The sequence below is a fragment of the Procambarus clarkii genome, chromosome 24 (assembly GCF_040958095.1).
Source record: "Procambarus clarkii isolate CNS0578487 chromosome 24, FALCON_Pclarkii_2.0, whole genome shotgun sequence".
Taxonomy (NCBI): domain Eukaryota; kingdom Metazoa; phylum Arthropoda; class Malacostraca; order Decapoda; family Cambaridae; genus Procambarus; species Procambarus clarkii.
The window spans coordinates 31,248,977-31,273,695 of NC_091173.1; the positions used below are offsets into that span (position 1 = coordinate 31,248,977).

At 44.5% G+C, this 24,719-nt stretch overlaps 2 protein-coding genes across 2 annotated transcripts in view; one reads left to right on the forward strand and one right to left on the reverse strand.

Annotated features, from left to right (window-relative positions):
• LOC123761588 (zinc finger protein 436) overlaps window positions 1-24,719 on the forward strand; it is a 111,248-nt gene that overhangs the window by 40,681 nt on the left and 45,848 nt on the right.
• On the reverse strand, window positions 7,042-7,353 carry LOC138368008 (putative CENPB DNA-binding domain-containing protein 1). Its single transcript, XM_069330299.1, has one exon. It carries the CDS (start codon window positions 7,351-7,353, stop codon window positions 7,042-7,044), a length of 312 nt encoding a protein of 103 aa, XP_069186400.1.

Consider the following 24,719-nt stretch of genomic DNA (forward strand, 5'->3'; position numbering starts at 1 on the left):
TGTCAAAGGCAGGAATTTGGGGAATAAAACCAGCACCATCACTCCACACTAGTACACCTGGTGTCCTGCGAGACGCAGGGGGTGCAACAGGGGCACTACGGCGAGGAAACGATGCACCCCGTGGACCAGGAGCTGAAGCCCGCCTACGCTCAGTACGGCCGCTACGTGCACGTGAGGTAGAAGCACGTGAACATGAGGCTCTTGGTGCCTCATGTTGTTCCATGAGGTGGCGCTTGGCTGGGCGAGACGCTGCTGACGCGACAAAATCTCACCCAGTAACACCACTGGTACTGGCACCCAGGCTCTGTAACACTATGTTCTGATTTCACTTCACTAAAACCAGAAAAAGAGTCAGCCTCCTCTGACTCGTCACCGAACATATCCTCAGACTCTAAATAAGCACAGGAACTGTGTGGTCAAGGGTGAATTGGGGTAGACACTGGGCGAGGTGGCATGGGTGAGTGTATAGGCCTCGCCATGGGAGGCGGCTGTATCTCATTTTCACTGTCCGTACTATCTTCATCGGTTAATTGTGTGTAGTCTTTATCTATATCAGAGTCATCAAAGTCACTTTCCTCACAATCGGAAAATAATTCACTGGTTATTTGCTCTTGGGTGAGTGATTGCGTGGGGCCTGCCCGGGAAGCGTTCGGCCGTGCGCTCGACATGGTGGCTGCTGGGTAACTGAGGCCTCCCACGAGATAGTAGCATGAGCTGGATTTTTTTTAAAATGGCGGCTGTTTACTATATCCCCTGGGTAGCGTATGGGGACCCCCTATACCCCGCGGGCCTTTCAAATCGTGCGCGGTAGTCCAAAGCATCACATGATGCGATGCGCAATTTACTGCAAGTAGGGCAAAGCGTCATATGATGCGATGCACAATTTAAGGGTTAAATCCATTTATTTGATATTCAGCTAATAGTTCTCTGTTTTCTACATTCATTCACATTTCAGTAAGTGCAATAATATCTTTTTTTTTCTGTGCAGACAAGAGCATTTAAATCGCTTGTTTTGTTTCTTAGGCTTCTACTGTTAGTGTAATATACCCTAAGTGTGTTGTAATTTTGATGCCCTTCTCTTTCCCTGATCATTTTGCCAATTTGTTTCTCCCACAAACAAATACTTTTATTACCTGCTTCCTCCATATCAATTCCCATACCACTCTCTACTAACAGTTTAAACCTAAACCAAAACAAACGCCTCCAACCACAGGTTCCAACGAGTTCGCAACAACAACCACCCCAGCTCTCGATAGATGCACCCCATCCCGAGCGTACATTTCATTTCTTCCATAGAAGTGTTCCCAGTTATCTATAAAAGATATTGCATTTGATTTGCAATATCTTTCCAGCCAACAATTGACACCAAATGCCCTCGACAACCATTCTTTTCCAACTCCCTTTCTTGGAAGAATGCCATATATGATCGAGATTCCTCCCTTGCTCCTAACTAATTCTATGCCAGTCTTAAACTTCTGTATCAGTGTCTCACTCCTAACTCGTCCAACATCATTTCCATTTGCACTAATAAAAATAATGAGTTTGTTCCCATTTCCAGCAATAATATCATTCAGGTTGCCAACAATATCACCAATTCCAGCTTCCGGATAGCAAACCCTTAACCTGTTCCCCCTATCTCTGGCATAAAACGTTCTAAATACCTCACCTGGGAATCTCCCACAACCAAAATTCCCTCAGTTCCTTCCTGTTTCTTTTGAGCACTTTGAGGGCCTGCGCTTCGTTGCTTTGCCTTTTGAACGAACTGCACGCTCACCACAGCACTCGTCCTCCAACAATGCAAATGCATTAGAAGTCCTTAGGATATCAGTAGGTGGCTTTGTCAAAGTCTTCTTAAGGCCCTTTCCTTTACAACTTGCCAAGACGAGGTCTTTTTAATACCGGGCGCCTCCTTTGTTCCTTTCTGATGTTGTTTCAGCTGTCGTACTTCCTCCAGTAGGGAATCCAACTCTGTCCTCAGAGCTCCAACGAGATTCATCAGTTCCTTCACTACACCTTCCATTATTACTATAATAATATTACAGTGGGGCCTTGACTTACGATGATAATCCGTTCCCAGAGATGGATTGTAAGTCAAAATATCATAAGTTGAAGCAATTTTTTCCATAAGAAATAAAGGGAATTGAATTAATCCGTTCCCCACCCTTCAAAATATAAACTTAAAAATACATTTTATACTGGATACAATTTTTTTTCTAACTACAATACAGGACATATGTTTATCTTACCTTTATGGAGGATTCATGATGCGTATGGAAGATGGTGAGGAGGGGAGAGGAGGAGAGGTGTTACAGTTTGGAAGGGGAAGTCCCCTTCCATTATAACATCAGGCAGTGATGACTTCTCTGGGGTACCCCCTCTCCTACGTTTTGCCTGCATACCACTAGGACCTGGTTGTGATTCACTGCTTGTTTGTCCCACTAAAAACCTTTCCAGAGATTTTTCTTTTCCATATGTTTTAATTTTTGTCTATAGTGAGGCATCACAGTGTCATTAAAAAGGTTAAGGCAATGGCCTACTGCACCGTGATTTGGGTGAGTCGTTTCAGCAAAAGTTTGCAATTATTTCCCTGCTGCACACATTTTCTTAATGAGGAAGGGTCATTCTGTACTGTCTCCTCCTGCCCTGAAGAAATTTCCTCAGCTGTCTCTTGTTGCTGCTCCTTGTGAAGTTCTTCGGTGGTCAGTTCTTCGCTGTGTTCCTCCACCAGCTCGCAACACACAACACTCAGAATACTATGAATGCCACTTCTTTTTCTAAATTTCTCAAATCATCCCCTGCTTGCCTTAAACTCTTTCGCATTTGCATCACTCGTTCCAGGGGTTTTCTTTAACCCTTAAACTGCGCAACGCGCCTGCAGGCTCATGTCTGGTTTGCGCAACGCGCCTCCGGTTATTTGTATTTTTCACGTTACATTCAAAACTCCCGTGGCTACATGGGGTTCACATCAGCTTCCTCAGGGCTCTTGTAAACAGACGACATCTTTAAAAAAAATTATGGTCCACATTCCCGGGTGTGTGAGCAACCAAGGCTGGCGCTCGCAGCATGAGCGCACAGCACTGCTGTTCAGCATATGACCACAGCATCGCCTAATAATGTCAAAATATATATATATAACTTGTATTATTTAGCTATGATAGTGTTATATTAGAGCCTGAGTGTGATAATGACTGGGTACAATGTTCAAATATCAGTGATTCAATGCTGTTCACGATGTTCACAGCGCTAGCCACAGCATTATTTCGTTCATCTAGGAATCTTCAAATGATTTCTTAGGTTCCTTTTCAAAATAAACATGTGGTCAATTATTCATTTACAGGAATTAGTGACCAGGATTGTGATAATAGCAGGAATGTGGTTATAATTAGCGTTGTGCGTAGTATTGTGGAAGGAGGAATTTTGATGAGGGAGGGAGGGTGAGAATTGAGGTAGCCTCATTGTGTGTGTGGCTGCCACTCTTGTTTTGCTCACCATACTAGCTTAGTGGTTCGCTATGGGCAACACATGTGTTCATGGGTATATATAGAGCTTGGTACAAAAGGATTAAAAATGGGGAGGTCACTTTAGAACAGGAATTCGTACAACTGGTTAGAAATGTTAAAAAAGAGATAAGGAAAGCAAAAAGAAACTATGAAGTTCGCATAGCAGGGCAAGCAAAGACAAATCCTAAAGGGTTTTTTCAGTTATATCGTACTAAGACTAGGGAAAGGATAGGTCCATTAAAAACTGAGACAGGTCAAATAACAGATAGTGATGAAGAGATGAGTAGTATTTTTAATAAATATTTTGTATCTGTATTTACTAAAGAGGAACTTAACAATATGCCTTCAGCCGAACAAGTCTATGTGGGTGGGGACGAGGACAGGTTGACGAGTTTAGCAGTTACCAGGGAGGATGTTCTTAAACAAATAGTAAAACTCAAACCAAACAAATCCCCAGGGCCGGATGAAGTGTTTGCTAGGGTGCTTAAAGAATGCAAAGAGGAGCTTTGTGACCCACTGTCAACCATATTTAATAAATCAATAGAGTCAGGCAGAGTGCCAGAGTTTTGGAAAGTTGCTAATGTGATACCAGTTTTTAAGAAAGGAGATAGATCACTTGCGTCTAACTATCGACCAATTAGCCTAACGTCTATTGTGGGAAAGTTACTCGAATCTATAATAGCAAATAAAATTCGTCTTCATCTTGAAAAACATAAATTAATAATTGAGTCGCAACATGGTTTTATAAATGGCCGTTCATGTTTAACAAATTTGTTATCTTTTTATTCTAGCATTGTTGAGGCAGTTGATAGTGGTAAGGATTGCGATGTTGTATACCTTGACTTTAGCAAAGCTTTTGATACAGTGCCACATGAAAGACTGATTAAAAAAAATAGAGTCTCATGGTATTGGGGGTGCTATATTAAGCTGGATTAGGGCATGGCTATACCAAAGGAAACAGAGAGTTAGTATAAATGGAATCAAGTCAGAGTGGGAAAATGTTGTAAGTGGAGTGCCTCAAGGCTCTGTCCTGGGACCTCTGTTGTTTATAATATATATAAATGATTTAGATTCAGGTTTGAGTAGCAACATTTGCAAATTTGCCGATGATACGAAAATCGGTAGGGAAATTAATTCGGAGGAGGACTCACTATCACTTCAAGTTGATCTAGATAGGGTTTTGAAATGGTCAAAGGATTGGCAGATGCAGTTTAATGCTGATAAATGTAAAGTTCTGAGGTTAGGTAATGATGATAGAGTTACAAGATACGAGCTAGATGGTGTTGTGATTGCGAAGTCGGATTGCGAAAGGGATCTGGGAGTTATGATTAGTAAGAATTTAAAACAAAAGGATCAATGCATAAATGTTCGTAATAAGGCAAATCGGACACTTGGATTTATTAATCGCAGCGTTAGTAACAAGACACCTGGTGTGGTTCTCAAGCTATATCTTGCTCTAGTTAGGCCCCATTTAGATTATGCAGTTCAGTTTTGGTCGCCATATTATAGAATGGATATAAATTCACTTGAACGTGTCCAGCGTAGGATGACTAAGTTAATTCCCCAAATTAGAAATCTTTCATATGAAGAAAGATTAACAAAGCTTAAGTTGCATTCACTGGAAAGGCGAAGAGTTAGGGGTGACATGATAGAGGTTTACAAGTGGATGAATGGACATAACCGGGGGGATATTAATAGGGTATTAAAAGTATCAACACAGGACAGAACACGAAACAATGGATATAAATTGGATAAGTTTAGATTTAGGAAAGACTTGGGTAAATACTGGTTCAGTAACAGGGTTGTTGATTTGTGGAACCAATTGCCGCGTAACATTGTGGAGGTGGGGTCCCTCGATTGTTTCAAGCACGGGTTGGACAAGTATATGAGTGGGATTGGGTGGTTATAGAATAGGAGCTGCCTCGTATGGGCCAATAGGCCTTCTGCAGTTACCTTTGTTCTTATGTTCTTATGTTCTTATATAGTGTGTGTATATAGTGTAAGAACAGCAACAGGAGAATGTTGAGAGGAGCTATTTTGGTGAGGGAGGTGACGTAATCGTAGCGTCGTCTGTTGTGTGATTTTTCATGCAGTGTATGGTGGCCACTGTACTGTTTGGACACAATACCGGCTTACTTGCATAGTTCTGGTAAATAAAACATGTAGATAGGTATATAGAACATGTGTAATAAAAACTATAACAATATGGTGGGAGGAGCAATGTTGGCGCGTAAGATGTTGGAGTGAGGGAGACAGGCTGGGTGTGGCTGCTCTCACTCGAGGTGTTCTGAATGTGTTCATGGCCAAATGCTCCTATTGGCCCATACGAGGCAGCTGCTATTGGCCCATACGAGGCAGCTGCTATTGGCCCATACGAAGCAGCTGCTATTGGCCCATACGAGGCAGCTGCTATTGGCCCATACGAGGCAGCTGCTATTGGCCCATATGAGGCAGCTGCTATTGGCCCATACGAGGCAGCTGCTATTGGCCCATGCGAGGCAGCTGCTGTTGGCCCATACGAGGCAGCTGCTACTGGCCCATACGAGGCAGCTGCTACTGGCCCATACGAGGCAGCTGCTATTGGCCCATATGCGGCAGCTGCTATTGGCCCATATGCGGCAGCTGCTATTGGCCCATACGCGGCAGCTGCTATTGGCCCATACGAGGCAGCTGCTATTGGCCCATACGAGGCAGCTGCTATTGGCCCATACGGGGCATCTGCTATTGGCCCATACGGGGCAGCTGCTATTGGCCCATATGGGGCAGCTGCTATTGGCCCATACGAGGCAGCTGCTATTGGCCCATACGAGGCAGCTGCTGTTGGCCCATACGAGGCAGCTGCTGTTGGCCCATACGAGGCAGCTGCTGTTGGCCCATACGAGGCAGCTGCTTTTGGCCCATACGAGGCAGCTGCTATTGTCCCATACGAGGTAGCTGCTATTGGCCCATACGAGGCAGCTGCTATTGGCCCATACGAGGCAGCTGCTATTGGCCTATATGAAGCAGTGTTCTGTGCTCGGTGTTCTGAATGTGTTGATGGTGAATGTATATAGTGTGTGACAGTGTATAGTGTGTAAATAGATTGTATATATACACAAATTAGCATGATACATAGTAAATATGTGCTTCATATGTGTACACAAGTTTCATGCACGTAACAGTGTCTACGGACAGTACGGATGTTGTACTGCGATATTATAGTGTACGTGTTCATTATACATTGGATTGACACATAAAAACAATGAAAATGTATTTGGAAAGGTGCGCAAAAAATGAACGAAAATATATTCGTGGCAACTCGCGCGCCCTGCCCCGAGCGCCCCACCGCCCCCGAGAACTTACGGCACGGGCGCAAGGGGAATGATGACGTCACGCCCCAACTTCCGGACCCCATAGCAGCCAAAGTAAGTACAATTTCGACTTTTTTTTACATATCCATACTGAGGGAAGGGTTTTTGACACTTTAAAAAGAAAAAAGAATTTTTTCCAGAGAATTTATTTCCTGTACACTGCGGGGGTGTCACATTTGGAGGCAACGCAGTTAAGGGGTTAAAAGGTCTTCATGCAATTTCCTTGCTTTTTCACAAATGATGACCTTTGAAACTCTATCACCCACTAACTCCTTGCTGTGTATCCAAATTAATAATAACTCTTCAACATCCTCAAGTGTTTGTCTTCTATGTTTTGTGATTATTGATACACCTTTTGCCACTTTAGCACTCATAATGTCCTTTTTCTTAGCAAGTATGGTGGATATCGTTGACTGAGATTTGTTGTACTGCCTAGCTAGTTCAACAACCCGCACACCATCTTCATATTTATGAGTGATCTCTTGTTTTTGCTGTATAGTCATCATTACATGGGTTTTCATATGTTAAACCTTACTACTGACTTTTTTGAGACTCATGGCGTGATATATAATAATCAGTTTTATGTTCAAAAATCAAAAAAACACCACAAAAACTGAATTTCTTATAGGCATGGTCATCACTTAGCGGGCAGTTCTAGTAAACTGAGGCAGGTCGGCCCGCGTGACCGGGAACCACGCACTCGGTCGACCCAAATGTGTACCAACTAATATTGTTAGTTGACGACACTATCGTAAGTCAAGTTGCATTTTTTGATCAAATTTACATCGTAAGTCGGGGCAGTCGTAAGTCGAGGTGCCACTGTACTACAATCAGAGCTCCAGCAAACACACCCCTCTCACTGCGACTGTCTGCAATTACTCCATCCATAATTCTACGCAGAGTGCTAATTATCACTACAATCCTGCTACTATCAGAATCCTGGTCATTCTTATCACAGGGGTCTTCTGTAATACTATCATGGCTAAATAATACCAGTTACATATATATTTTGACATTTTTAGGCAAAAAATGGTTGCCTTGGTTGCTCACTCAGTATTTAGGCTCTCACACCCAGGCAATGTTGCCCATGATTTAAATGAAAGAAGCGTCTGTTTATGAGATCCCTGAGAAAGTTGATGTGAACCCCATATAGCTGCGGGAGGTTTGACTGCTACGCTATACCTACGAGCGCTCACAGGCTTTCTGTCCACCCCCGATCTTGCGCCTACAGGCGCTCTGCGCAGTGAGGTGGTTAAACGTCCTACTGAGTCCTTAGTTTTGGTTTTACTTCTTGTATAGGCATAGAACGACTTTGGATCTTTATGTTTTGGGCAAGTTTTCTTTCGTAGTTCCTTTTGGCTGATCTAATTTCCTAGGTGGCTAAGTTTAGTGCCCTTTTATATATCTCATAATCAGTGATGCCCATCATGAATTATACGTTTTCCTGAGGTTCCTCTTAGTTATCAATGCTTGTTTTACTGCCTGAGACATCCATCTAGTTCCCTTTTGTTTCTTTCTCCTTTTGGGCACATGTTTTTGAACGAGTTCCATGATGACCTTAATATTTTGCCATGAGGCTTCCATGTCATATTCACCTATCAGCTCCCTCCAGATGTTTTGCAGTGCCTGTCTCATTCCTTGATAGTCACCTTGATAGTAATCTAGAAATTCATCAGCCTGAACCTTTGTGTGGGTGTCTGTACAGTGGTACCTCGACTTACGACTGCCCCTACTTCCAAATTTTTTGAGTTACAACTTAAATTTCGTCGGAAAATGCGACTCGACTTACGACCTTTGCCTTAACTAGCGACTTTGTTGATACAAGTAAGGGTCAACCGAGTGTATGGTGCCTGGTGGCATGGGCGACCACGCTTCAGCTTACCAGTGTCATCCGCCTAGTGACAATCACACTTGAATATTGTATTTGTGAGGACAACAGGATGGATGATAAGGGTACTGGATGGATGGTGGGGGAACTAGATGGATGGTGAGGGGACTGGATGGATGGTGAGGGGACTGGATGGATGGTGAGGGGACCAGATGGATGGTGGAGGGGGACTGGATGAATGGATGGTGTGGGAACTGGATGGATGGATGGATGGCAGGCGAGTGGGACAAGGAGGCTGGTGGGATGGGAACGGGAAGGAAAATCTTTTAAAAACACCAGCTTTAGAATCATGTCAGGCGGTCTGGAGACAGTGGGTGAGCAGATGAGTAGCAGGATGGGTGGCAAGAGTGGGTGGGTGGATAGCGGTTGGCAGTGGCGTGAGTGTACCAGCTAGGACTTAACAGCCAACATAAGAACTGCCTTTAGAATCTTGTGTAAGGAATCATTCAGGACCCTGTATACCACTTATGTAAGACCAATCCTGGAGTATGCAGCTCCAACCTAGAGTCCATACCTAGTTAAACACAAGATAAAGTTAGAGAAGATTCAGCGGTATGCCACCAGGCTTGTCCTGGAACTGAGAGGAATGAGCTACGAGGAAAGGCTAAAGGAGCTAAACCTCACATCCCTAGAAAACAGAAGAGTAAGGGGAGACATGATAACCACCTACAAAATTCTCAAGTGAATTGAGAAGACAAACTCTTCAGCACGGGTGGGACACGAACAAGGGGACACAGGTGGAAACTTAGTACCTAGATGAGCCACAGAGACGTTTGAAATAATTTTTTCAGTGTCAGAGTAGTTAATAAATGGAATGCACTAGGAAGTGATGTGGTGGAGGCTGACTCCATACACAGTTTCAAATGTAGATATGATAGAGCCCAGTAGGCTCAGGAATCTGTACACCAGTTGATTGACAGTTGAGAGGCGGGACCAAAGAGCCAAAGCTCAACCCCTGCAAGCACAATTAGGTGAGTACAGATGCTGGTCCCCACCCCGGACTCTCCCCAAGACACCCATTCACCGGTCCCTGCCCACTACCTCCATCCCCTATCCCTCACCCTCCCCGCTACTTCCAATCCGCACCCTCGCCGCTACCTCCATCCCCTCATCCCGCACCCTCCTTGCTACCTCCATCCCCCCCATCCCACACCCTCTCCGCTACTATACCTCCATCCCCCCATCCCACACCCTCTCCGCTACTATACCTCCATCCCCCCCATCCCACACCCTCTCCGCTACTATACCTCCATCCCCCCATCCCACACCCTCTCCGCTACTATACCTCCATCCCCCCATCCCACACCCTCTCCGCTACTATACCTCCATCCCCCCATCCCACACCCTCTCCGCTACTATACCTCCATCCCCCCATCCCACACCCTCTCCGCTACTATACCTCCATCCCCCCATCCCACACCCTCTCCGCTACTATACCTTCATCCCCCCCATCCCACACCCTCTCCGCTACTATACCTCCATCCCCCCCATCCCACACCCTCTCCGCTACTATACCTCCATCCCCCCATCCCACACCCTCTCCGCTACTATACCTCCATCCCCCCATCCCACACCCTCTCCGCTACTATACCTCCATCCCCCCATCCCACACCCTCTCCGCTACTATACCTTCATCCCCCCCATCCCACACCCTCTCCGCTACTATACCTCCATCCCCCCCATCCCACACCCTCTCCGCTACTATACCTCCATCCCCCCATCCCACACCCTCTCCGCTACTATACCTTCATCCCCCCCATCCCACACCCTCTCCGCTACTATACCTTCATCCCCCCCATCCCACACCCTCTCCGCTACTATACCTTCATCCCCCCCATCCCACACCCTCTCCGCTACTATACCTTCATCCCCCCCATCCCACACCCTCTCCGCTACTATACCTTCATCCCCCCCATCCCACACCCTCTCCGCTACTATACCTCCATCCCCCCCATCCCACACCCTCTCCGCTACTATACCTTCATCCCCCCCATCCCACACCCTCTCCGCTACTATACCTCCATCCCCCCCATCCCACACCCTCTCCGCTACTATACCTCCATCCCCCCCATCCCACACCCTCTCCGCTACTATACCTCCATCCCCCCATCCCACACCCTCTCCGCTACTATACCTTCATCCCCCCCATCCCACACCCTCTCCGCTACTATACCTTCATCCCCCCCATCCCACACCCTCTCCGCTACTATACCTTCATCCCTCCATCCCACACACTGGCTTTTCCCCCTTCCCCCCAGCTGTACCCCTCCCAGCCATATGGACAGTACAGTATTAATATGGTGGGCTTCCTTGTGACAGGTCGGGAGGCAGACTTCCTGAGTGCCTGAAATTAAACTTATTGTTTGCTAACTGACTGGGTGCAACTGTGAAAGCCTGATTGACTGTGAAAGCCTGATTGACTGTGAATGCCCGATTGACTGTAAATGCGTGACTGACCGTAAATGCATAACTGGTTTCTACCACAACAGTGAATGCTTGACTGTCTTTGGTTATGACTGCCTGTGACTGGCTTGGCTGTGAATGCTTGACTGACCTAGTGACTGCAAGTGACTGGTTCTGACTGGCTGCCACATAACAGTGGTGGTAAAATATTTGAAAGGAAAATCTGGATCCAGTGATGCAGATAAGAAAGCGTTCAAGGTGAGCAGGGGACAGTCTCACCTTCCCCCCCCCCTCCTCCTCATCCTCCCTATACATCAACACCGCTCCTCCCTCCCTCTTCACCATCTTCCGTGGTGAAGAGAGAGGGAGCCAACAAGAGTCCTCAGTAAAAGTAGTGCAGTTAAATGTTCTTATTTTATTTATGGTTTATATTTATACCTGATTGTGTTGTGTATGAAAAATATGAGTAGTATTCTTTATAAAATGTATTGTTAAGTTAATATTTTTGGGTGTGTAGAACAGATTAATTCAATTTACATTATTTCTTATGGAAAAATTTGTTTCAACTTACGAATTTTTGACTTACAACCCTTCTCTGGGGAACGGATTAAATTTGTAAGTCGAGGCCCCACTGCATTTGTAGTATACAGTGGTACCTCGGATTACGAGCATCCCTGGTTACGAGTTTTTCTGGTTACGAGCAGGATTTACTCGGAAAATTTGGATCAGGATATGAGCGTTGCCTCGGGATACAAGGGTGTTGATACGCGTACGGGCCGACCTAGCGGGTGGTGGCATGGCGATCGCGCCTCAGTTTACCAGAGCCTTGCACCCAGTGACTATCCCACCTGAATTCTTCACAAGGATTTACAGTTTTTTGTCAGATTTTTGGCCATTTGAGCATAAAAGTTGTTACTATGTATCTCGCCATGGGTCCCAAGAAAGCCAGTGGTAAGGTTCAACCTAAGAAAATAGTTGAGTAGAGGTAGTAAAGGATGTCCCTTCCTCATTAAGAAAATGTGTGAAGTATGGGAAGAACTGCAAAGTTTTGTTGAAAAAACTCACCCAGATAAAGCTGTAGAAGTCCGTTGCATTGACCTTTTAAATGACAATGTGATGTCTTACTACAGACAAGTGTTGCAAAGAAGGGAAAAACAATCTTCAATGGATCGTTTTGTTGTGTGAAAATCAAGCAGTAAACCACAACCAGGACCTAGTGGTATGTGCCACTAGGCAAAACATGCCAGAGAGTGCACTCCAGAAAAATCTTTACTACCTGTTATAATGGAAGGGAACTCCCCTTTCAAACAGTAACACCTCTCCTCCTCCCCCCTCCTCACCATCTTCCATACGCCAACAGGAGTCATCAGCAAGGGTAAGTAATAACTTGAACATACTTATGTAGTGTAGATTTGGATGAATTAGTTATAAAATTTAGTTTCAAGTGAGGCTGGCTGGCAGGCAGGCAGGCCGGCCAGCAGAGAGGCAGGCTAGGAGGCTGGCTGGCAGGCAGGCAGGCTGGCACAGAGGGAGGCTGACTGGGAGGCAGGCAGGCTGGCAGGCAGAGACAGAGGCAGGCTGGCAGGCAGAGAGGGAGGCAGGCAGGTCGGCCAGCAGAGAGGCAGGCAGGAAGGCCGGCCAGCAGAGGCAGGCAGGCCGGCCAGCAGAGAGGCAGGCAGGCTGGCACAGAGGGAGGCTGGCAGACTGGCACAGAGGGAGGCTGGCAGGCAGAGAGGCAGGCAGGCAGGCCGGCTAGTAGAGAGGCAGGCAGGCAGGCCGGCCAGCAGAGAGGCAGGCTAGGAGGCTGGCTGGCAGGCAGGCTGGCTGGCAGGCAGGCAGGCTGGCACAGAGGGAGGCTGACTGGGAGGCAGGCAGGCTGGCACAGAGGGAGGCTGACTGGGAGGCAGGCAGGCTGGCACAGAGGGAAGCTGACTGGGAGGCAGGCAGGCTGGCACAGAGGGAGGCTGACTGGCAGGCAGGCTGGCAGGCAGAGAGGGAGGCAGGCTGGCAGGCAGAGAGGGAGGCAGGCTGGCAGGCAGAGAGGGAGGCAGGCTGGCAGGCAGAGAGGGAGGCAGGCTGGCAGGCAGAGAGGGAGGCAGGCTGGCAGGCAGAGAGGGAGGCAGGCTGGCAGGCAGAGAGGGAGGCAGGCTGGATGGCAGGCAGAGAGGGAGGCAGGCAGGCAGGCAGGCTGGCAGGCAGAGAGGGAGGCAGGCAGACTGGCAGGCAGGCTGGCAGGCAGGCTGGCAGGCAGGCTGGCTGGCTGGCTGGCTGGCAGGCAGGCAGGCTGGGAGGGATGGATGTTGAGTTGAACCACATGACCTTTAAGAGTGTGTGTAATGTATGTAGGGGAAGAGGGTGTCGGTGGCGGGGAAGAGACCGGCTGATTCCCGAAGATAAGTCTAACACACTCGACCCATTAGCAGGATGTCACAGAGGAAGGCAGGCAGAGAGGCAGGCAGGCAGGCAGACAGGCAGGCAGTCAAGAAGGCAGGCTGGCAGTCAGGAAGGCAGGCAGGTAGAGAGGGGCAGGCTGGATGGCAGGCAGGCAGGCAGGCAGGCAGGCTGGCTGACTGGCTGGCAGGCAGGCAGGCAGGCTGGTTGGCAGTCAGGAAGGCAGGCTGGTAGACAGGCTGGTAGACAGGCTGGTAGACAGGCTGGCAGTCAGGAAAGCAGGCTAGTAGGCAGGCTGGCTGGCTGGTAGGCAGGCAGGCAGGCAGGCAGGCTGGCTGGCTGGCTGGCTGGCTGGCTGGCTGGCTGGCTGGCTGGCTGACTGGCTGGCTGGCAGGCAGGCATGGATGGGGACCTCTATGAGCGAGTGTATGGGAGTTTGGGGAGGTGTGTCGCTGGTGGAGGGAGGGCCTCCGATAACCCTAACACTTGTCCCTGTTAGCCAGATTATCAGAGGATGTTTGCCAGACGTCTTAATAATCAACTAGGAACAATAATGGACTTTTATACAGTCTTCACAATAAAGTCAGCTATCTGGACTATTGCTAGTGCGTAGGATGAGGTACAGCAGACAACACTAAGAAATGGTTGGAAAAAACTTTGGCCCATGTCAAGTCTGTTTCCTAAGAAGATGACGGGGCAGATTTTGAAGGATTTGCGGTGAAGAAAATTAGCGAGAGGAAAAAATTAAGAGAAGAACTGCTAACCTTTGTCAAGGGGATTAAGTCCCCTGAGCTGAGAGCAGAACTTGTGACTGAAACAATAGAAGATGACATAGATAGGTGAATAGATTTTGACGAAGAAGTCCAAACAATTGAAACATGACTGATGATGAAATTATAGAATTAGTATGTGAAGCAAAAAAGCCAGAAGAGTGCAATGAAGAGGGAGAGGAAGAGGATGAAGAAGCGTTAAAGGAAAAATATAATAAGGAAAAAGTTCAGCAACATTTTGAAGGCATTCTGGCATTTATGGACACGAGTTATAGAGAGTTTGAAACTATAAGGACATAATGAGTCTGTACAATTTGTATTTGAAGTTTTTAATAACATGATCAAAGGGAATGAAACAAATGTCAATTAAAGAGTCTTTTGCAATGGCTTACAAGAAAGTTCGCATTGAATCACCTGCACATGACTCATCACATGTTGACTCAGTTAACCCAACATCATCAACATCCACCACCACCTCTTCCATATAAATAACTATAGTTCATCAACATCGATCAACATAAGTGGATCAGGACTTCACTTAATAGTGTGTACAAACAAAATACGGTCATATTTATGTTATGAACCTGTCGATTTTGTCCCCTAGAGTTTTTCATACATTTTTCAATAATTTTTTTTTTTTTTTTTGCATTTCTAATTTTTTCCCCTTGATTTCTCGTTTATGAACTTACACGATAACCAATGGGTCTCGTCCCCAAGAGGTTCGGAAACCAAGTGGTGCGCTGAATAAATATACATATACATATATATATATATATATATATATATATATATATATATATATATATATATATATATATATATATATATATATATATATATTATTAAATATGACCGAAAAAGTAAGATTAATAATTCTAACACGAATTTTCTCAATCTTTCGTACATTACGCTTCACTGTTGGAGGTAAATCAAAAATCAATTCTCCAAAATTCATTTTTATTTCTAGTCTGACGCGACACGGGCGCGTTTCGTAAAACTTATTACATTTTCAAAGACTTTAGTTCACAAATACACAACTGATTAGAACTTACGTATCTCCGATTTTATATCTACATTTGAGTGAGGTGGGAGGGGTGATGTGGCATTAACACAAGACAGAACAAGAGGGGATATTAATAGGGTATTAAAAGTATCAACACAAGACAGAACACAAACAATGGGTATTGAATAGAAGTGTTTGTAGAAAGCCTATTGGTCCATATTTCTTGATGCTTCTATATTGGAGCGGAGTCTTGAGGTGGGTAGAATATAGTTGTGCAATAATTGGCTGTTGATTGCTGGTGTTGACTTCTTGATGTGTAGTGCCTCGCAAACGTCAAGCCGCCTGCTATCGCTGTATCTATCGATGATTTCTGTGTTGTTTACTAGGATTTCTCTGGCGATGGTTTGGTTGTGGGAAGAGATTATATGTTCCTTAATGGAGCCCTGTTGCTTATGCATCGTTAAATGCCTAGAAAGAGATGTTGTTGTCTTGCCTATATACTGGGTTTTTTGGAGCTTACAGTCCCCAAGTGGGCATTTGAAGGCATAGACGACGTTAGTCTCTTTTAAAGCGTTCTGTTTTGTGTCTGGAGATATATATATATATATATATATATATATATATATATATATATATATATATATATATATATATATATATATATACATATATATATATATATATATATATACATATATATATATATATATATATATATATATATATATATATATATATATATATATATATATAGCACAGTCTCCGTGGTGTAGTGGTAAGACACTCGCCTCGCGTTCCGCGAGCGCTATGTCATGGGTTCGTATCCTGGCCAGGGAGGATTTACTGGGCGCAATTCCTTAACTGTAGCCTCTGTTTAACGCAACAGTAAAATGTGTACTTGGATGAAAAAACGATTCTTCGCGGCAGGGGATCGTATTCCAGGGACGTGCCCGAAACGCTACGCATACTAGTGGCTGTACAAGAATGTAACAACTCTTGTATATATCTCAAAAAAAAAAAAAAAAAAATATATATATATATATTGTGACAATAATCTCTTTCAAGAGAGATTGAGCCTGCTCTTCCCTATATCATTTACGTCATTTTACAAGTACAAGATACTACATTAACCCTCAAGCCGCGCATATCATATATAAATGATATCAGTGACAAAACCGAAACCGCGCACATCATTTATATATGATTTCGTGTCTAGCGCTATAATTTAAACTCCCCGCCTGGGATAGGGGCAGCTATTGTACAGCCACGACCGATAGTTGCCAGATGCCACCTAGAAAAAAAATCCAGGCCAACATTCTTGGGTGTTACAGCGTCAGTATTGAGCAAGCCACCAAGGCTGGCGCACACAGCACGAGCTCACAGCACCGCTGTTCAGCTTGTGACCACAGCATCGCCTACAAATACCATAATATATATGATACTGCTATTATTTAGCAGTGATAGTATTACTGAAGCCCCCTGATTGTGATAAAACTGACCAGGATTCTGATAATAGCAGGATTGTGGTGATATTTAGCGCTGTGCTCCATGGAGGGAGGCGTAAGGCTGTGCGAGGGAGGGTTGTGGCGTCGTCTTCTGACTGTGTGTGGCCACCATTTATTGACTGCACTCACCATACCAGCTTAGTGGTTCGATATGGTGAACAGAAATGTAGATACTTATATATAACGTGTGTATAGAGTGTGATAACAGCGAGAGGAGTAGGTTGGGAGCTGCCATTTTGGTGAGGGAAGAGCGTCGTCTGCACGTCTTGGCATGGTGTTTACTGATGGCCACTATGGTCTTTGGGCACCTTACCAGCTGATTTGTTCAGGTATGGTGAATAAAACAGGTAGATACTTATATATAATATGTGTATATAGCGTAATAACACCACAAACAATATTGTTGAAGGACAAATATTAGTGCGTCTGGCCTTGAGGGCGGCCGCCGATCAGCTGACTGTGTGAGTAGCTACGTCTTTGTGGCCTTTACTCACCATACAAGCTTAGATGTACAGTTATGGTGAACAAAACATGTAAATATGTATATATAACGTCTGTGTATAGTGAATAAATACAGAAAGAGTATTGTAGGAGGTGAATGAGGGTGAGTGAGGAGGTCTTGAGGGAGGGAGTGGCAGTGAGTGGCTCGCTGGTGTTTGGCAGTCACTCCTCGTTGCTTTTTGACTCACAAGACCAACTTAGTAGTTCGTTATGGTGTACAAAACATGCAAATACTTATATATAACCTGTGTATATAGTGTAACAACAGCAAAACTATTTGTTTATTGTTTTATGAACATAATAATTGAATCACTAATATGCACACCATAATTTTGAGTACAGCGATGGTTCACACATTTTATAATATAAATATACCACAATTCACTGTATGGAATAATATTACTGCAAAAAAACTAAGAAAAAATCAATCAAGAGACATTGTAATAATTAGGTAATAATATATTTGTGGCAACTGCCGTCTGACAGCTCGGGCGGAGTAGACCTCGTCTGGCGAAGGCTCTGCCAACTCCCCTTTTTTGCCACACTTCCCTACCCTATTGCGGCTAAAATATGCCACATACGATTTTTTTGTTATTTTTTCCGTGATCAGGGAATAAAAATGAACACTTCTATAAGACGAAAGAATTTTTTGGAATTTTTTTTTTTGTTGCGCCTGTGGGTGTGAATTCCATTTGGGCCCCTAGCGGTTTGAGGGTTAAAGATACGTCCACCAGTATCACAAAACGTTTTGCCCAGGAAGCAAAGCGTACCTTGCACCACCAGACACACCGGCTCTCCACCCGTCGTCAACGAGCAAACTACCCATTCTCCGCCTGCCTGCTCCTGATTGGCTGGTGTATCGCCGACAGCACCTGCACCTGCACTCACGCCCTCTACCCGAGTCGACGTCTGGGCCAGCTCACGCCGTCCTCCTCAGAATATCTTTGTGCTCTTAGAAGTTGACATCTCTCTCTGGTAGACTAAGCCCTGGCTATCGTGTACTAAGGGAGGTGTACAAATGTGCTTTAGCCAATATTCTCAGCACCTGATTATCATTATTGTCTTGTACATTATTTTGTTTTAGAGTAAATTTCACATTTATTAATTATTCATGTTGTTTTGTTTGTTACTTGTTTTGAATTTTACGTAAGCCAAGGGATTGTCTTTGTTCATATCTTGTTTTCTAAAGTAATTAAAATTTCATTGTTTATATTTTGTGTTTTGCGTGTCTTCCCATTACCTTACCACAGACAAACAGGCAAGCAGTCTCTTTTTTTTTCTGTAAGTGTGACAAGGCATTGCCACCTGCCATTGGAGGACTGCCGAACATCAACACTCCAACACTTTACCGTCACATTTCATTGGGGCCTGTCCTAGGAGCTTCACTCAGGTACTAGTACCAGAACGTAAATTTGTGGTAAGCGTATTTGGCTTTGGTACAGTAGCTTTTCACTATTTTCAATATTCAATTTTATTTTCTTATGGTGCTGTGTGTATTGTGCATTCCGAGAGTAGCATATGGTGAGTGTGAGACAACTTTGGATTACGTGGTGACTGTAGGCCTCAGTCATTTTCTTAATTGGTCATCTCTCCCTCCGTGTTATTACTCGTGTTTACTATCTTTTGTCCCTAGGATATTTCTTAAAATTTCGGCAGATCATCATACTGTATTGGTACCCTGGTACTGTGGGCTGTCCCCGGGTCAAGAGCACCTAATCTTCTGCAACCCGATGGTAGGAGGATAAAGAGGGCCATAGTTCCTCTAGCACGAACTTTCTTGCTGAATTGGGACCTCAGCAGCAGTTCTCGTCACCAGTTGACACCTCGCACCCCTACACGTCGGTCAGAGATGATGATATTTACTTAGGTAGCTTTCTTTTTTCAGAGCACAAAAGTTCGCTAATTCTGTAAGTATCATATTTCATTTCAGTGCAAAAAACTTGCTTATGTCCTATAGAGACTCGGCAAGGTATGCCTACATTCTTGGACTACCTAATTCACTTTTGAGGCAATTAAATGTTTCATTTGTTTTAGAAACTCAGTTTCGCTTACTTAGTAGGATTTTCTTGCCCTTATCCTTTTACATTGAGTACCGGGTACAAGATTTCCTGCGATCTTGATTTATTAATCATTTACCATCTTGAAATTAACATTAATTGTTAACGATTCCACAGGATAGGTACCAGTTGTCACGTTGTCCTGTTTCTGACATTCACCATATCACAACAGTATATTCGTTGTACATTTATTTGCTAATTTCACCATGTTTCGTCTCCAAGATTTCCGTGCAGATCCAGCAGGTGAAATAGGGAACTTAAGTCGTGCCAAGAGGACTGAATTACAAACTCTTGCACATGAGTATCGACTAGATGTTCCCCATGGAGGCAACAAAAATGAACTGCATAACCTGTTACTGGATCATCTCTTAGAGGAAGGTAAGATTGACTCTGAAACTCACGAAACTTACTCTATTGCAGATAAACCTGATTTGGCAACGATGAAACTCAAACTAGAACTTGCCAAGATCGAACGAGAACAACAAAGGGAAACAGCTGCAATACTAAAGGAAGAAAAGGAATGAAAAGCGACCCTGGCAAAAGAAGCCCTACAAATAAAAGAACGAGAAGCTGCACTAAGGAAAGAGGAAGCCGCCTTGAGGAAAGAAGAACAGGAACGTGAAGTCGCCCTCAAGGAACGTGAAACTGCAATACTCCGTGAGCGTGAGCAAGTACAGCTTGAAGCAAAACATCGTCACCTGGAGATGCAACGCGAGCATGACAAACAAGCAGCTCTGGCTATGGAATGTCGTCAACAAGAATTCGCGTTGGAAACTACACACCTCACTCAACACCAGCAAGCTACCGCCAGTCTTCCAGTAAGTTTCAATATCTCACATGCAAGTAAGTTAATGCCACCATTCGTAGAGACAGAAGTCGACGTATTTTTTACCACCTTTGAGACCTTTGCTAATCAACTTAGCTGGCCTGCCGACCAATGGGCTACCCTTCTCAGAGTACATCTCACAGGTAGAGCTGCAGTTACACTCAGTACTTTGGCGTCTGAGAATGACTACCAGACTCTGAAACAAGCAGTGTTGGACGCCTACCTTCTCTCCACCGAAAGCTACCGAAGAAAATTCTGTGACCACCTAAAGGCAAGTACCACTACCTTTCTAGAATTTGCTAATACCAAAAGGAGATATTTTATGAAATGGCTGGAAGCAGCACATGTCTCTACCTTTGCAGAACTCGTCAACCTCATGCTAGTTGAAGAATTTTTGAGGCGTGTGCCGCCTCCTGTCAGTTTATATTTAGCAGATAAAGAAGAGACCGACTACCTAAAGTGTGCTAAGTCGGCTGACACAGCCTCATCCACCAGCTGACACCAGAACCACCTTCCAGTAAGAAGTCTTGGTACAGTTAAGAGAAAGTGAGTACCGATCAAGCTGGCTCGCAATCGTACTGTAAGTATTGTAGACTCTATGGACATACCATAGATAAATGTGGTAAGTCTCAATACAAAGGTAATATTGAATCCACTAAACCCAAACAGACTCCTCCTAAGTCCGGTAAGCCTGTGATGAATGTTGGTGTTCGTGTTAATGATCTTTCTCTCTTCAGTAAACACCTGTATCCTGGAACTGTCTCTACCAACGGTTCAGATCCGGAGGGACGTTTCAAACTGAAGATCTTGAGGGATACAGCGGCTCTTCAATCAATTATTTTGAAATCAGCTGTGCCCAATATCGCCTACACCGGGGAAACCGTCTTCATCACTGACCTCACTGCTACCACTCCTTATCCACTCGCCAAAGTCCACCTGGATTGTCCCTTCGTGACCGGTGAAGTCCAAGACGCCATCAGGGAAAAGCCTTTTCCCATGCCTGGAGTACAACTTCTCCTGGGCAACGACTTGGCAGAAGAACTGCAACCGACCAACCTGATCGTCATGGACAAACCCCAGGTGTGTACCTCTGCAATGGATAATCCCATCTTTGAGTATGTTCCAGCAAAGGTTCAAGAGAGTGATGAAGTTTCTCCTCCGGTTTTAGTGACCACCCGTGCACAAGCTGCACGACCACAGCCAGCTGACTCTACTGCTACCGCTGTCCCTCAAGACCCTCAGAAACTACCTCCGAATCTTACCACGTTGGAGTTCCGTAAGTTACAGAGGGAAGATCTTACCTTGACACCATTATTCTTCCAGGCTGAGACTCAACCTGTCAGTATTCCTGGGTTCTTTCTAGAGAACGAGTTGCTCTACCGCAGATACAGACCCAGTAAACTGAAGGAGGAGGACGATTGGGCCAACATCGAACAACTAGTGATTCCTGCCAGCCTGCGGCCCACTATTCTACACCTGGCCCACGGAGCTCTTTCGCACTACGGTTTTAACAAGACCTACCACGGAATCCGTCAAGACTACTACTGGCCAGGTATGGTAAATAGTGTCAAACAGTACGTCAAACAGTGTCATACATGTCAGATGGCAGGTAAACCGAACATCTCTATCCCCAGAGCACCACTGACACCCATCCAGGTGCCTGCAGAACCTTTCCACAGACTTATTATAGACTGTGTTGGTCCTTTACCTCGGACCAGTTCTGGCAACGCCTATATACTAACCATGCTGTGTCCTACCACCAGATTCCCCATAGCAGTTCCAGTAAAGAACATTACGGCTGCTACTGTGGTGAAACACTTATTGAAGATCTTCACCCAGTATGGATTTCCAAGGGAGGTTCAGAGTGACTGTGGCACCAACTTCACCAGTGATCTCTTCAAGAGGACACTGGAAGAGTTCAACATCACACAGGTATTGTCCAGCGCCTATCATCCTTCTTCACAGGGTTCTCTTGAGCGTAATCATCAGACTATTAAAGCACTCCTGAAGAAGTTTTGCAATGAAACCTCTAAGGATTGGGATAAACAACTAGATCTAATCATGTGTATATTTAGAAGTCTTCCCAATGAGTCTCTAGGAGTATCTCCTTATGAGATGCTCTACGGACGTAAGTGCCGTACTCCTCTCAAAGCTTTTAAAGACTCTCTACGTGATGCCACCTTCAGTGAGCATCAGAATGTGCCCCAGTTTCTTCAAAACCTACAACACATTCTAGAGAGGGTGCATAACTTTGCTAAGGATAATCTATTGAAAGCACAGGAGAGGATGAAGACTCATTACGACCAGAACAGCAAAGTAAGGAAATTTAAACCGGGAGACTTCGTGCTGGCCTATTTCCCTATCCCAGGTTCTCCCTTGCAAAACAGGTTTTCAGGACCCTACCGCATCAAGGAGTGCAGAAACAACCACAACTACGTTCTAGAGACTCCAGATAAGTGGTGGAAGACCCAGTTGTGCCACGTCAACCTCCTGAAGCTATATAACGGTACTCCTCCCACTGTGTTAGTAGCATATTCTTCCTTTAAAGGTCCATACATCCACAGTGAGACCTTCCCTGCTTCTCCTCCCGAAAGCACTGACACTGAGTCAGCGCTTTCCAATTCGGAAATCCTAACTGATCTTCATAACTATTTTCAGGACAATAATAGTGCTCCTTTGCCATATTCTAATTCTATTCTCGCCTCGCCAAATATCACCAAGCCTTTCATCCTGCATGTCGACGCCAGTGGTACCAGCATCGGGGGTGACCTAATACAACAACAAGGCGAGGAGAATATACCTGTTAGCGACCACAGCTACAGGGAACTACAGCACAATCGACAGGGAGCTACTCAGCGTCCTGAACTTGCAGCACTTCAAACAATACCTGAAAAGTGCTCGGTCTACCACCATCTACACGGACCACAACACCCTAAACCTCCTGCAGCAAGCCCAATTCAACACTCAACGGCTTGTACAATGGGCTTGATATCTGCAGAAATTCAACCTGGAGATCTCTACATCAAGGGGTCTGACCACATCATAGCCGACGCCCTCTCCAGAGTCTATGAAGTAGAGGCAGCTCCACCTGTCACTCTACCACATGAAGACGTAACTTCTTCCGGAACCGCAGGCTTCGGGGGAGAGTTGTGACGATAATCTCTTTCAAGAGAGATTGAGCCTGCTCTTCCCTATATCATTTACGTCATTTTACAAGTACAAGATACTACATTAAAGATACGTCCACCAGTATCACAAAACGTTTTGCCCAGGAAGCAAAGCATACCTTACACCACCAGACATACCGGCTCTCCACCCGTCGTCAATGAGCAAACTATCCATTCTCCGCCTGCCTGCTCCTGATTGGCTGGTGTATCGCCGACAGCACCTGCACCTGCACTCACGCCCTCTACCTGAGTCGACGTCTGGGCCAGCTCACGCCGTCCTCCTCAGAATATCTTTGTGCTCTTAGAAGTTGACATCTCTCTCTGGTAGACTAAGCCCAGGCTGTCGTGTACTAAGGGAGGTGGCAGCTTTAGCCAATATTTTCAGCACCTGATTATTATTATTGTCTTGTACATTATTTTGTTTTATTGTAAATTTCACATTTATTAATTATTCATGTTGTTTTGTTTGTTGACTTGTTTTGAATTTTACGTAAGCCAAGGGATTGTCTTTGTTCATATCTTGTTTTCTAAGCAATTAAAATTTCATTGTTTATATTTTGTGTTTTGCGTGTCTTCCCATTACCTTACCACAGACAAACAGGCAAGCAGTCTCTTTTTTTTTTCTGTAAGTGTGACAAGGCATTGCCACCTGCCACTGGAGGACTGCCGAACATCAACACTCCAACACTTTACCGTCACAATATATATATATATATATATATATATATATATATATATATATATATATATATATATATATATATATATATATATATATATATATATATATACATATATATATATATATATATATATATATATATATATATATATATATATATATATATATATATATATATTATTATTATTATTAAATATGACCGAAAAAGTAAGATTAATAATTCTAACACGAATTTTCTCAATATTTCTTATGTTTCTTTTTACTGTCGATGGCAATTGAAAAATAAATTCTCCAAAATTTATTTTTATTTCTAGTCTGACGCGGCACTTGAACACATTTTGTAATAACGTATTACATTTTCAAAGACTTTAGTTTACACACACACACACAACTGTAACCTGAAAACACTTAACAAAGTTTTACTAATTCTAACGCTAAACAGCTTGTCTTATATACTTGTATTTGGGTGAGGTGATATGTTGAAACAGTTTTGGACGAGGTAAACAAACTTTTGACCAACACAAGACAGAACACGGTTCAATGGGTATAAATTGGATAAGTGAAAGGGAAGAATGGAAGTAACTGCAATGGGCCTACTGGCCTATACTATACTGATGCTTCTATATTGGTACGGAGTCTTGAAGTGGGAAGAATACAATTGTGCATTAATTGGCTG

Excerpts from the sequence above, each read along its gene's own strand:
- LOC138368008 (XM_069330299.1), bottom strand. The coding sequence starts at position 7,353 with ATGACTATACAGCAAAAACAAGAGATCACTCATAAATATGAAGATGGT.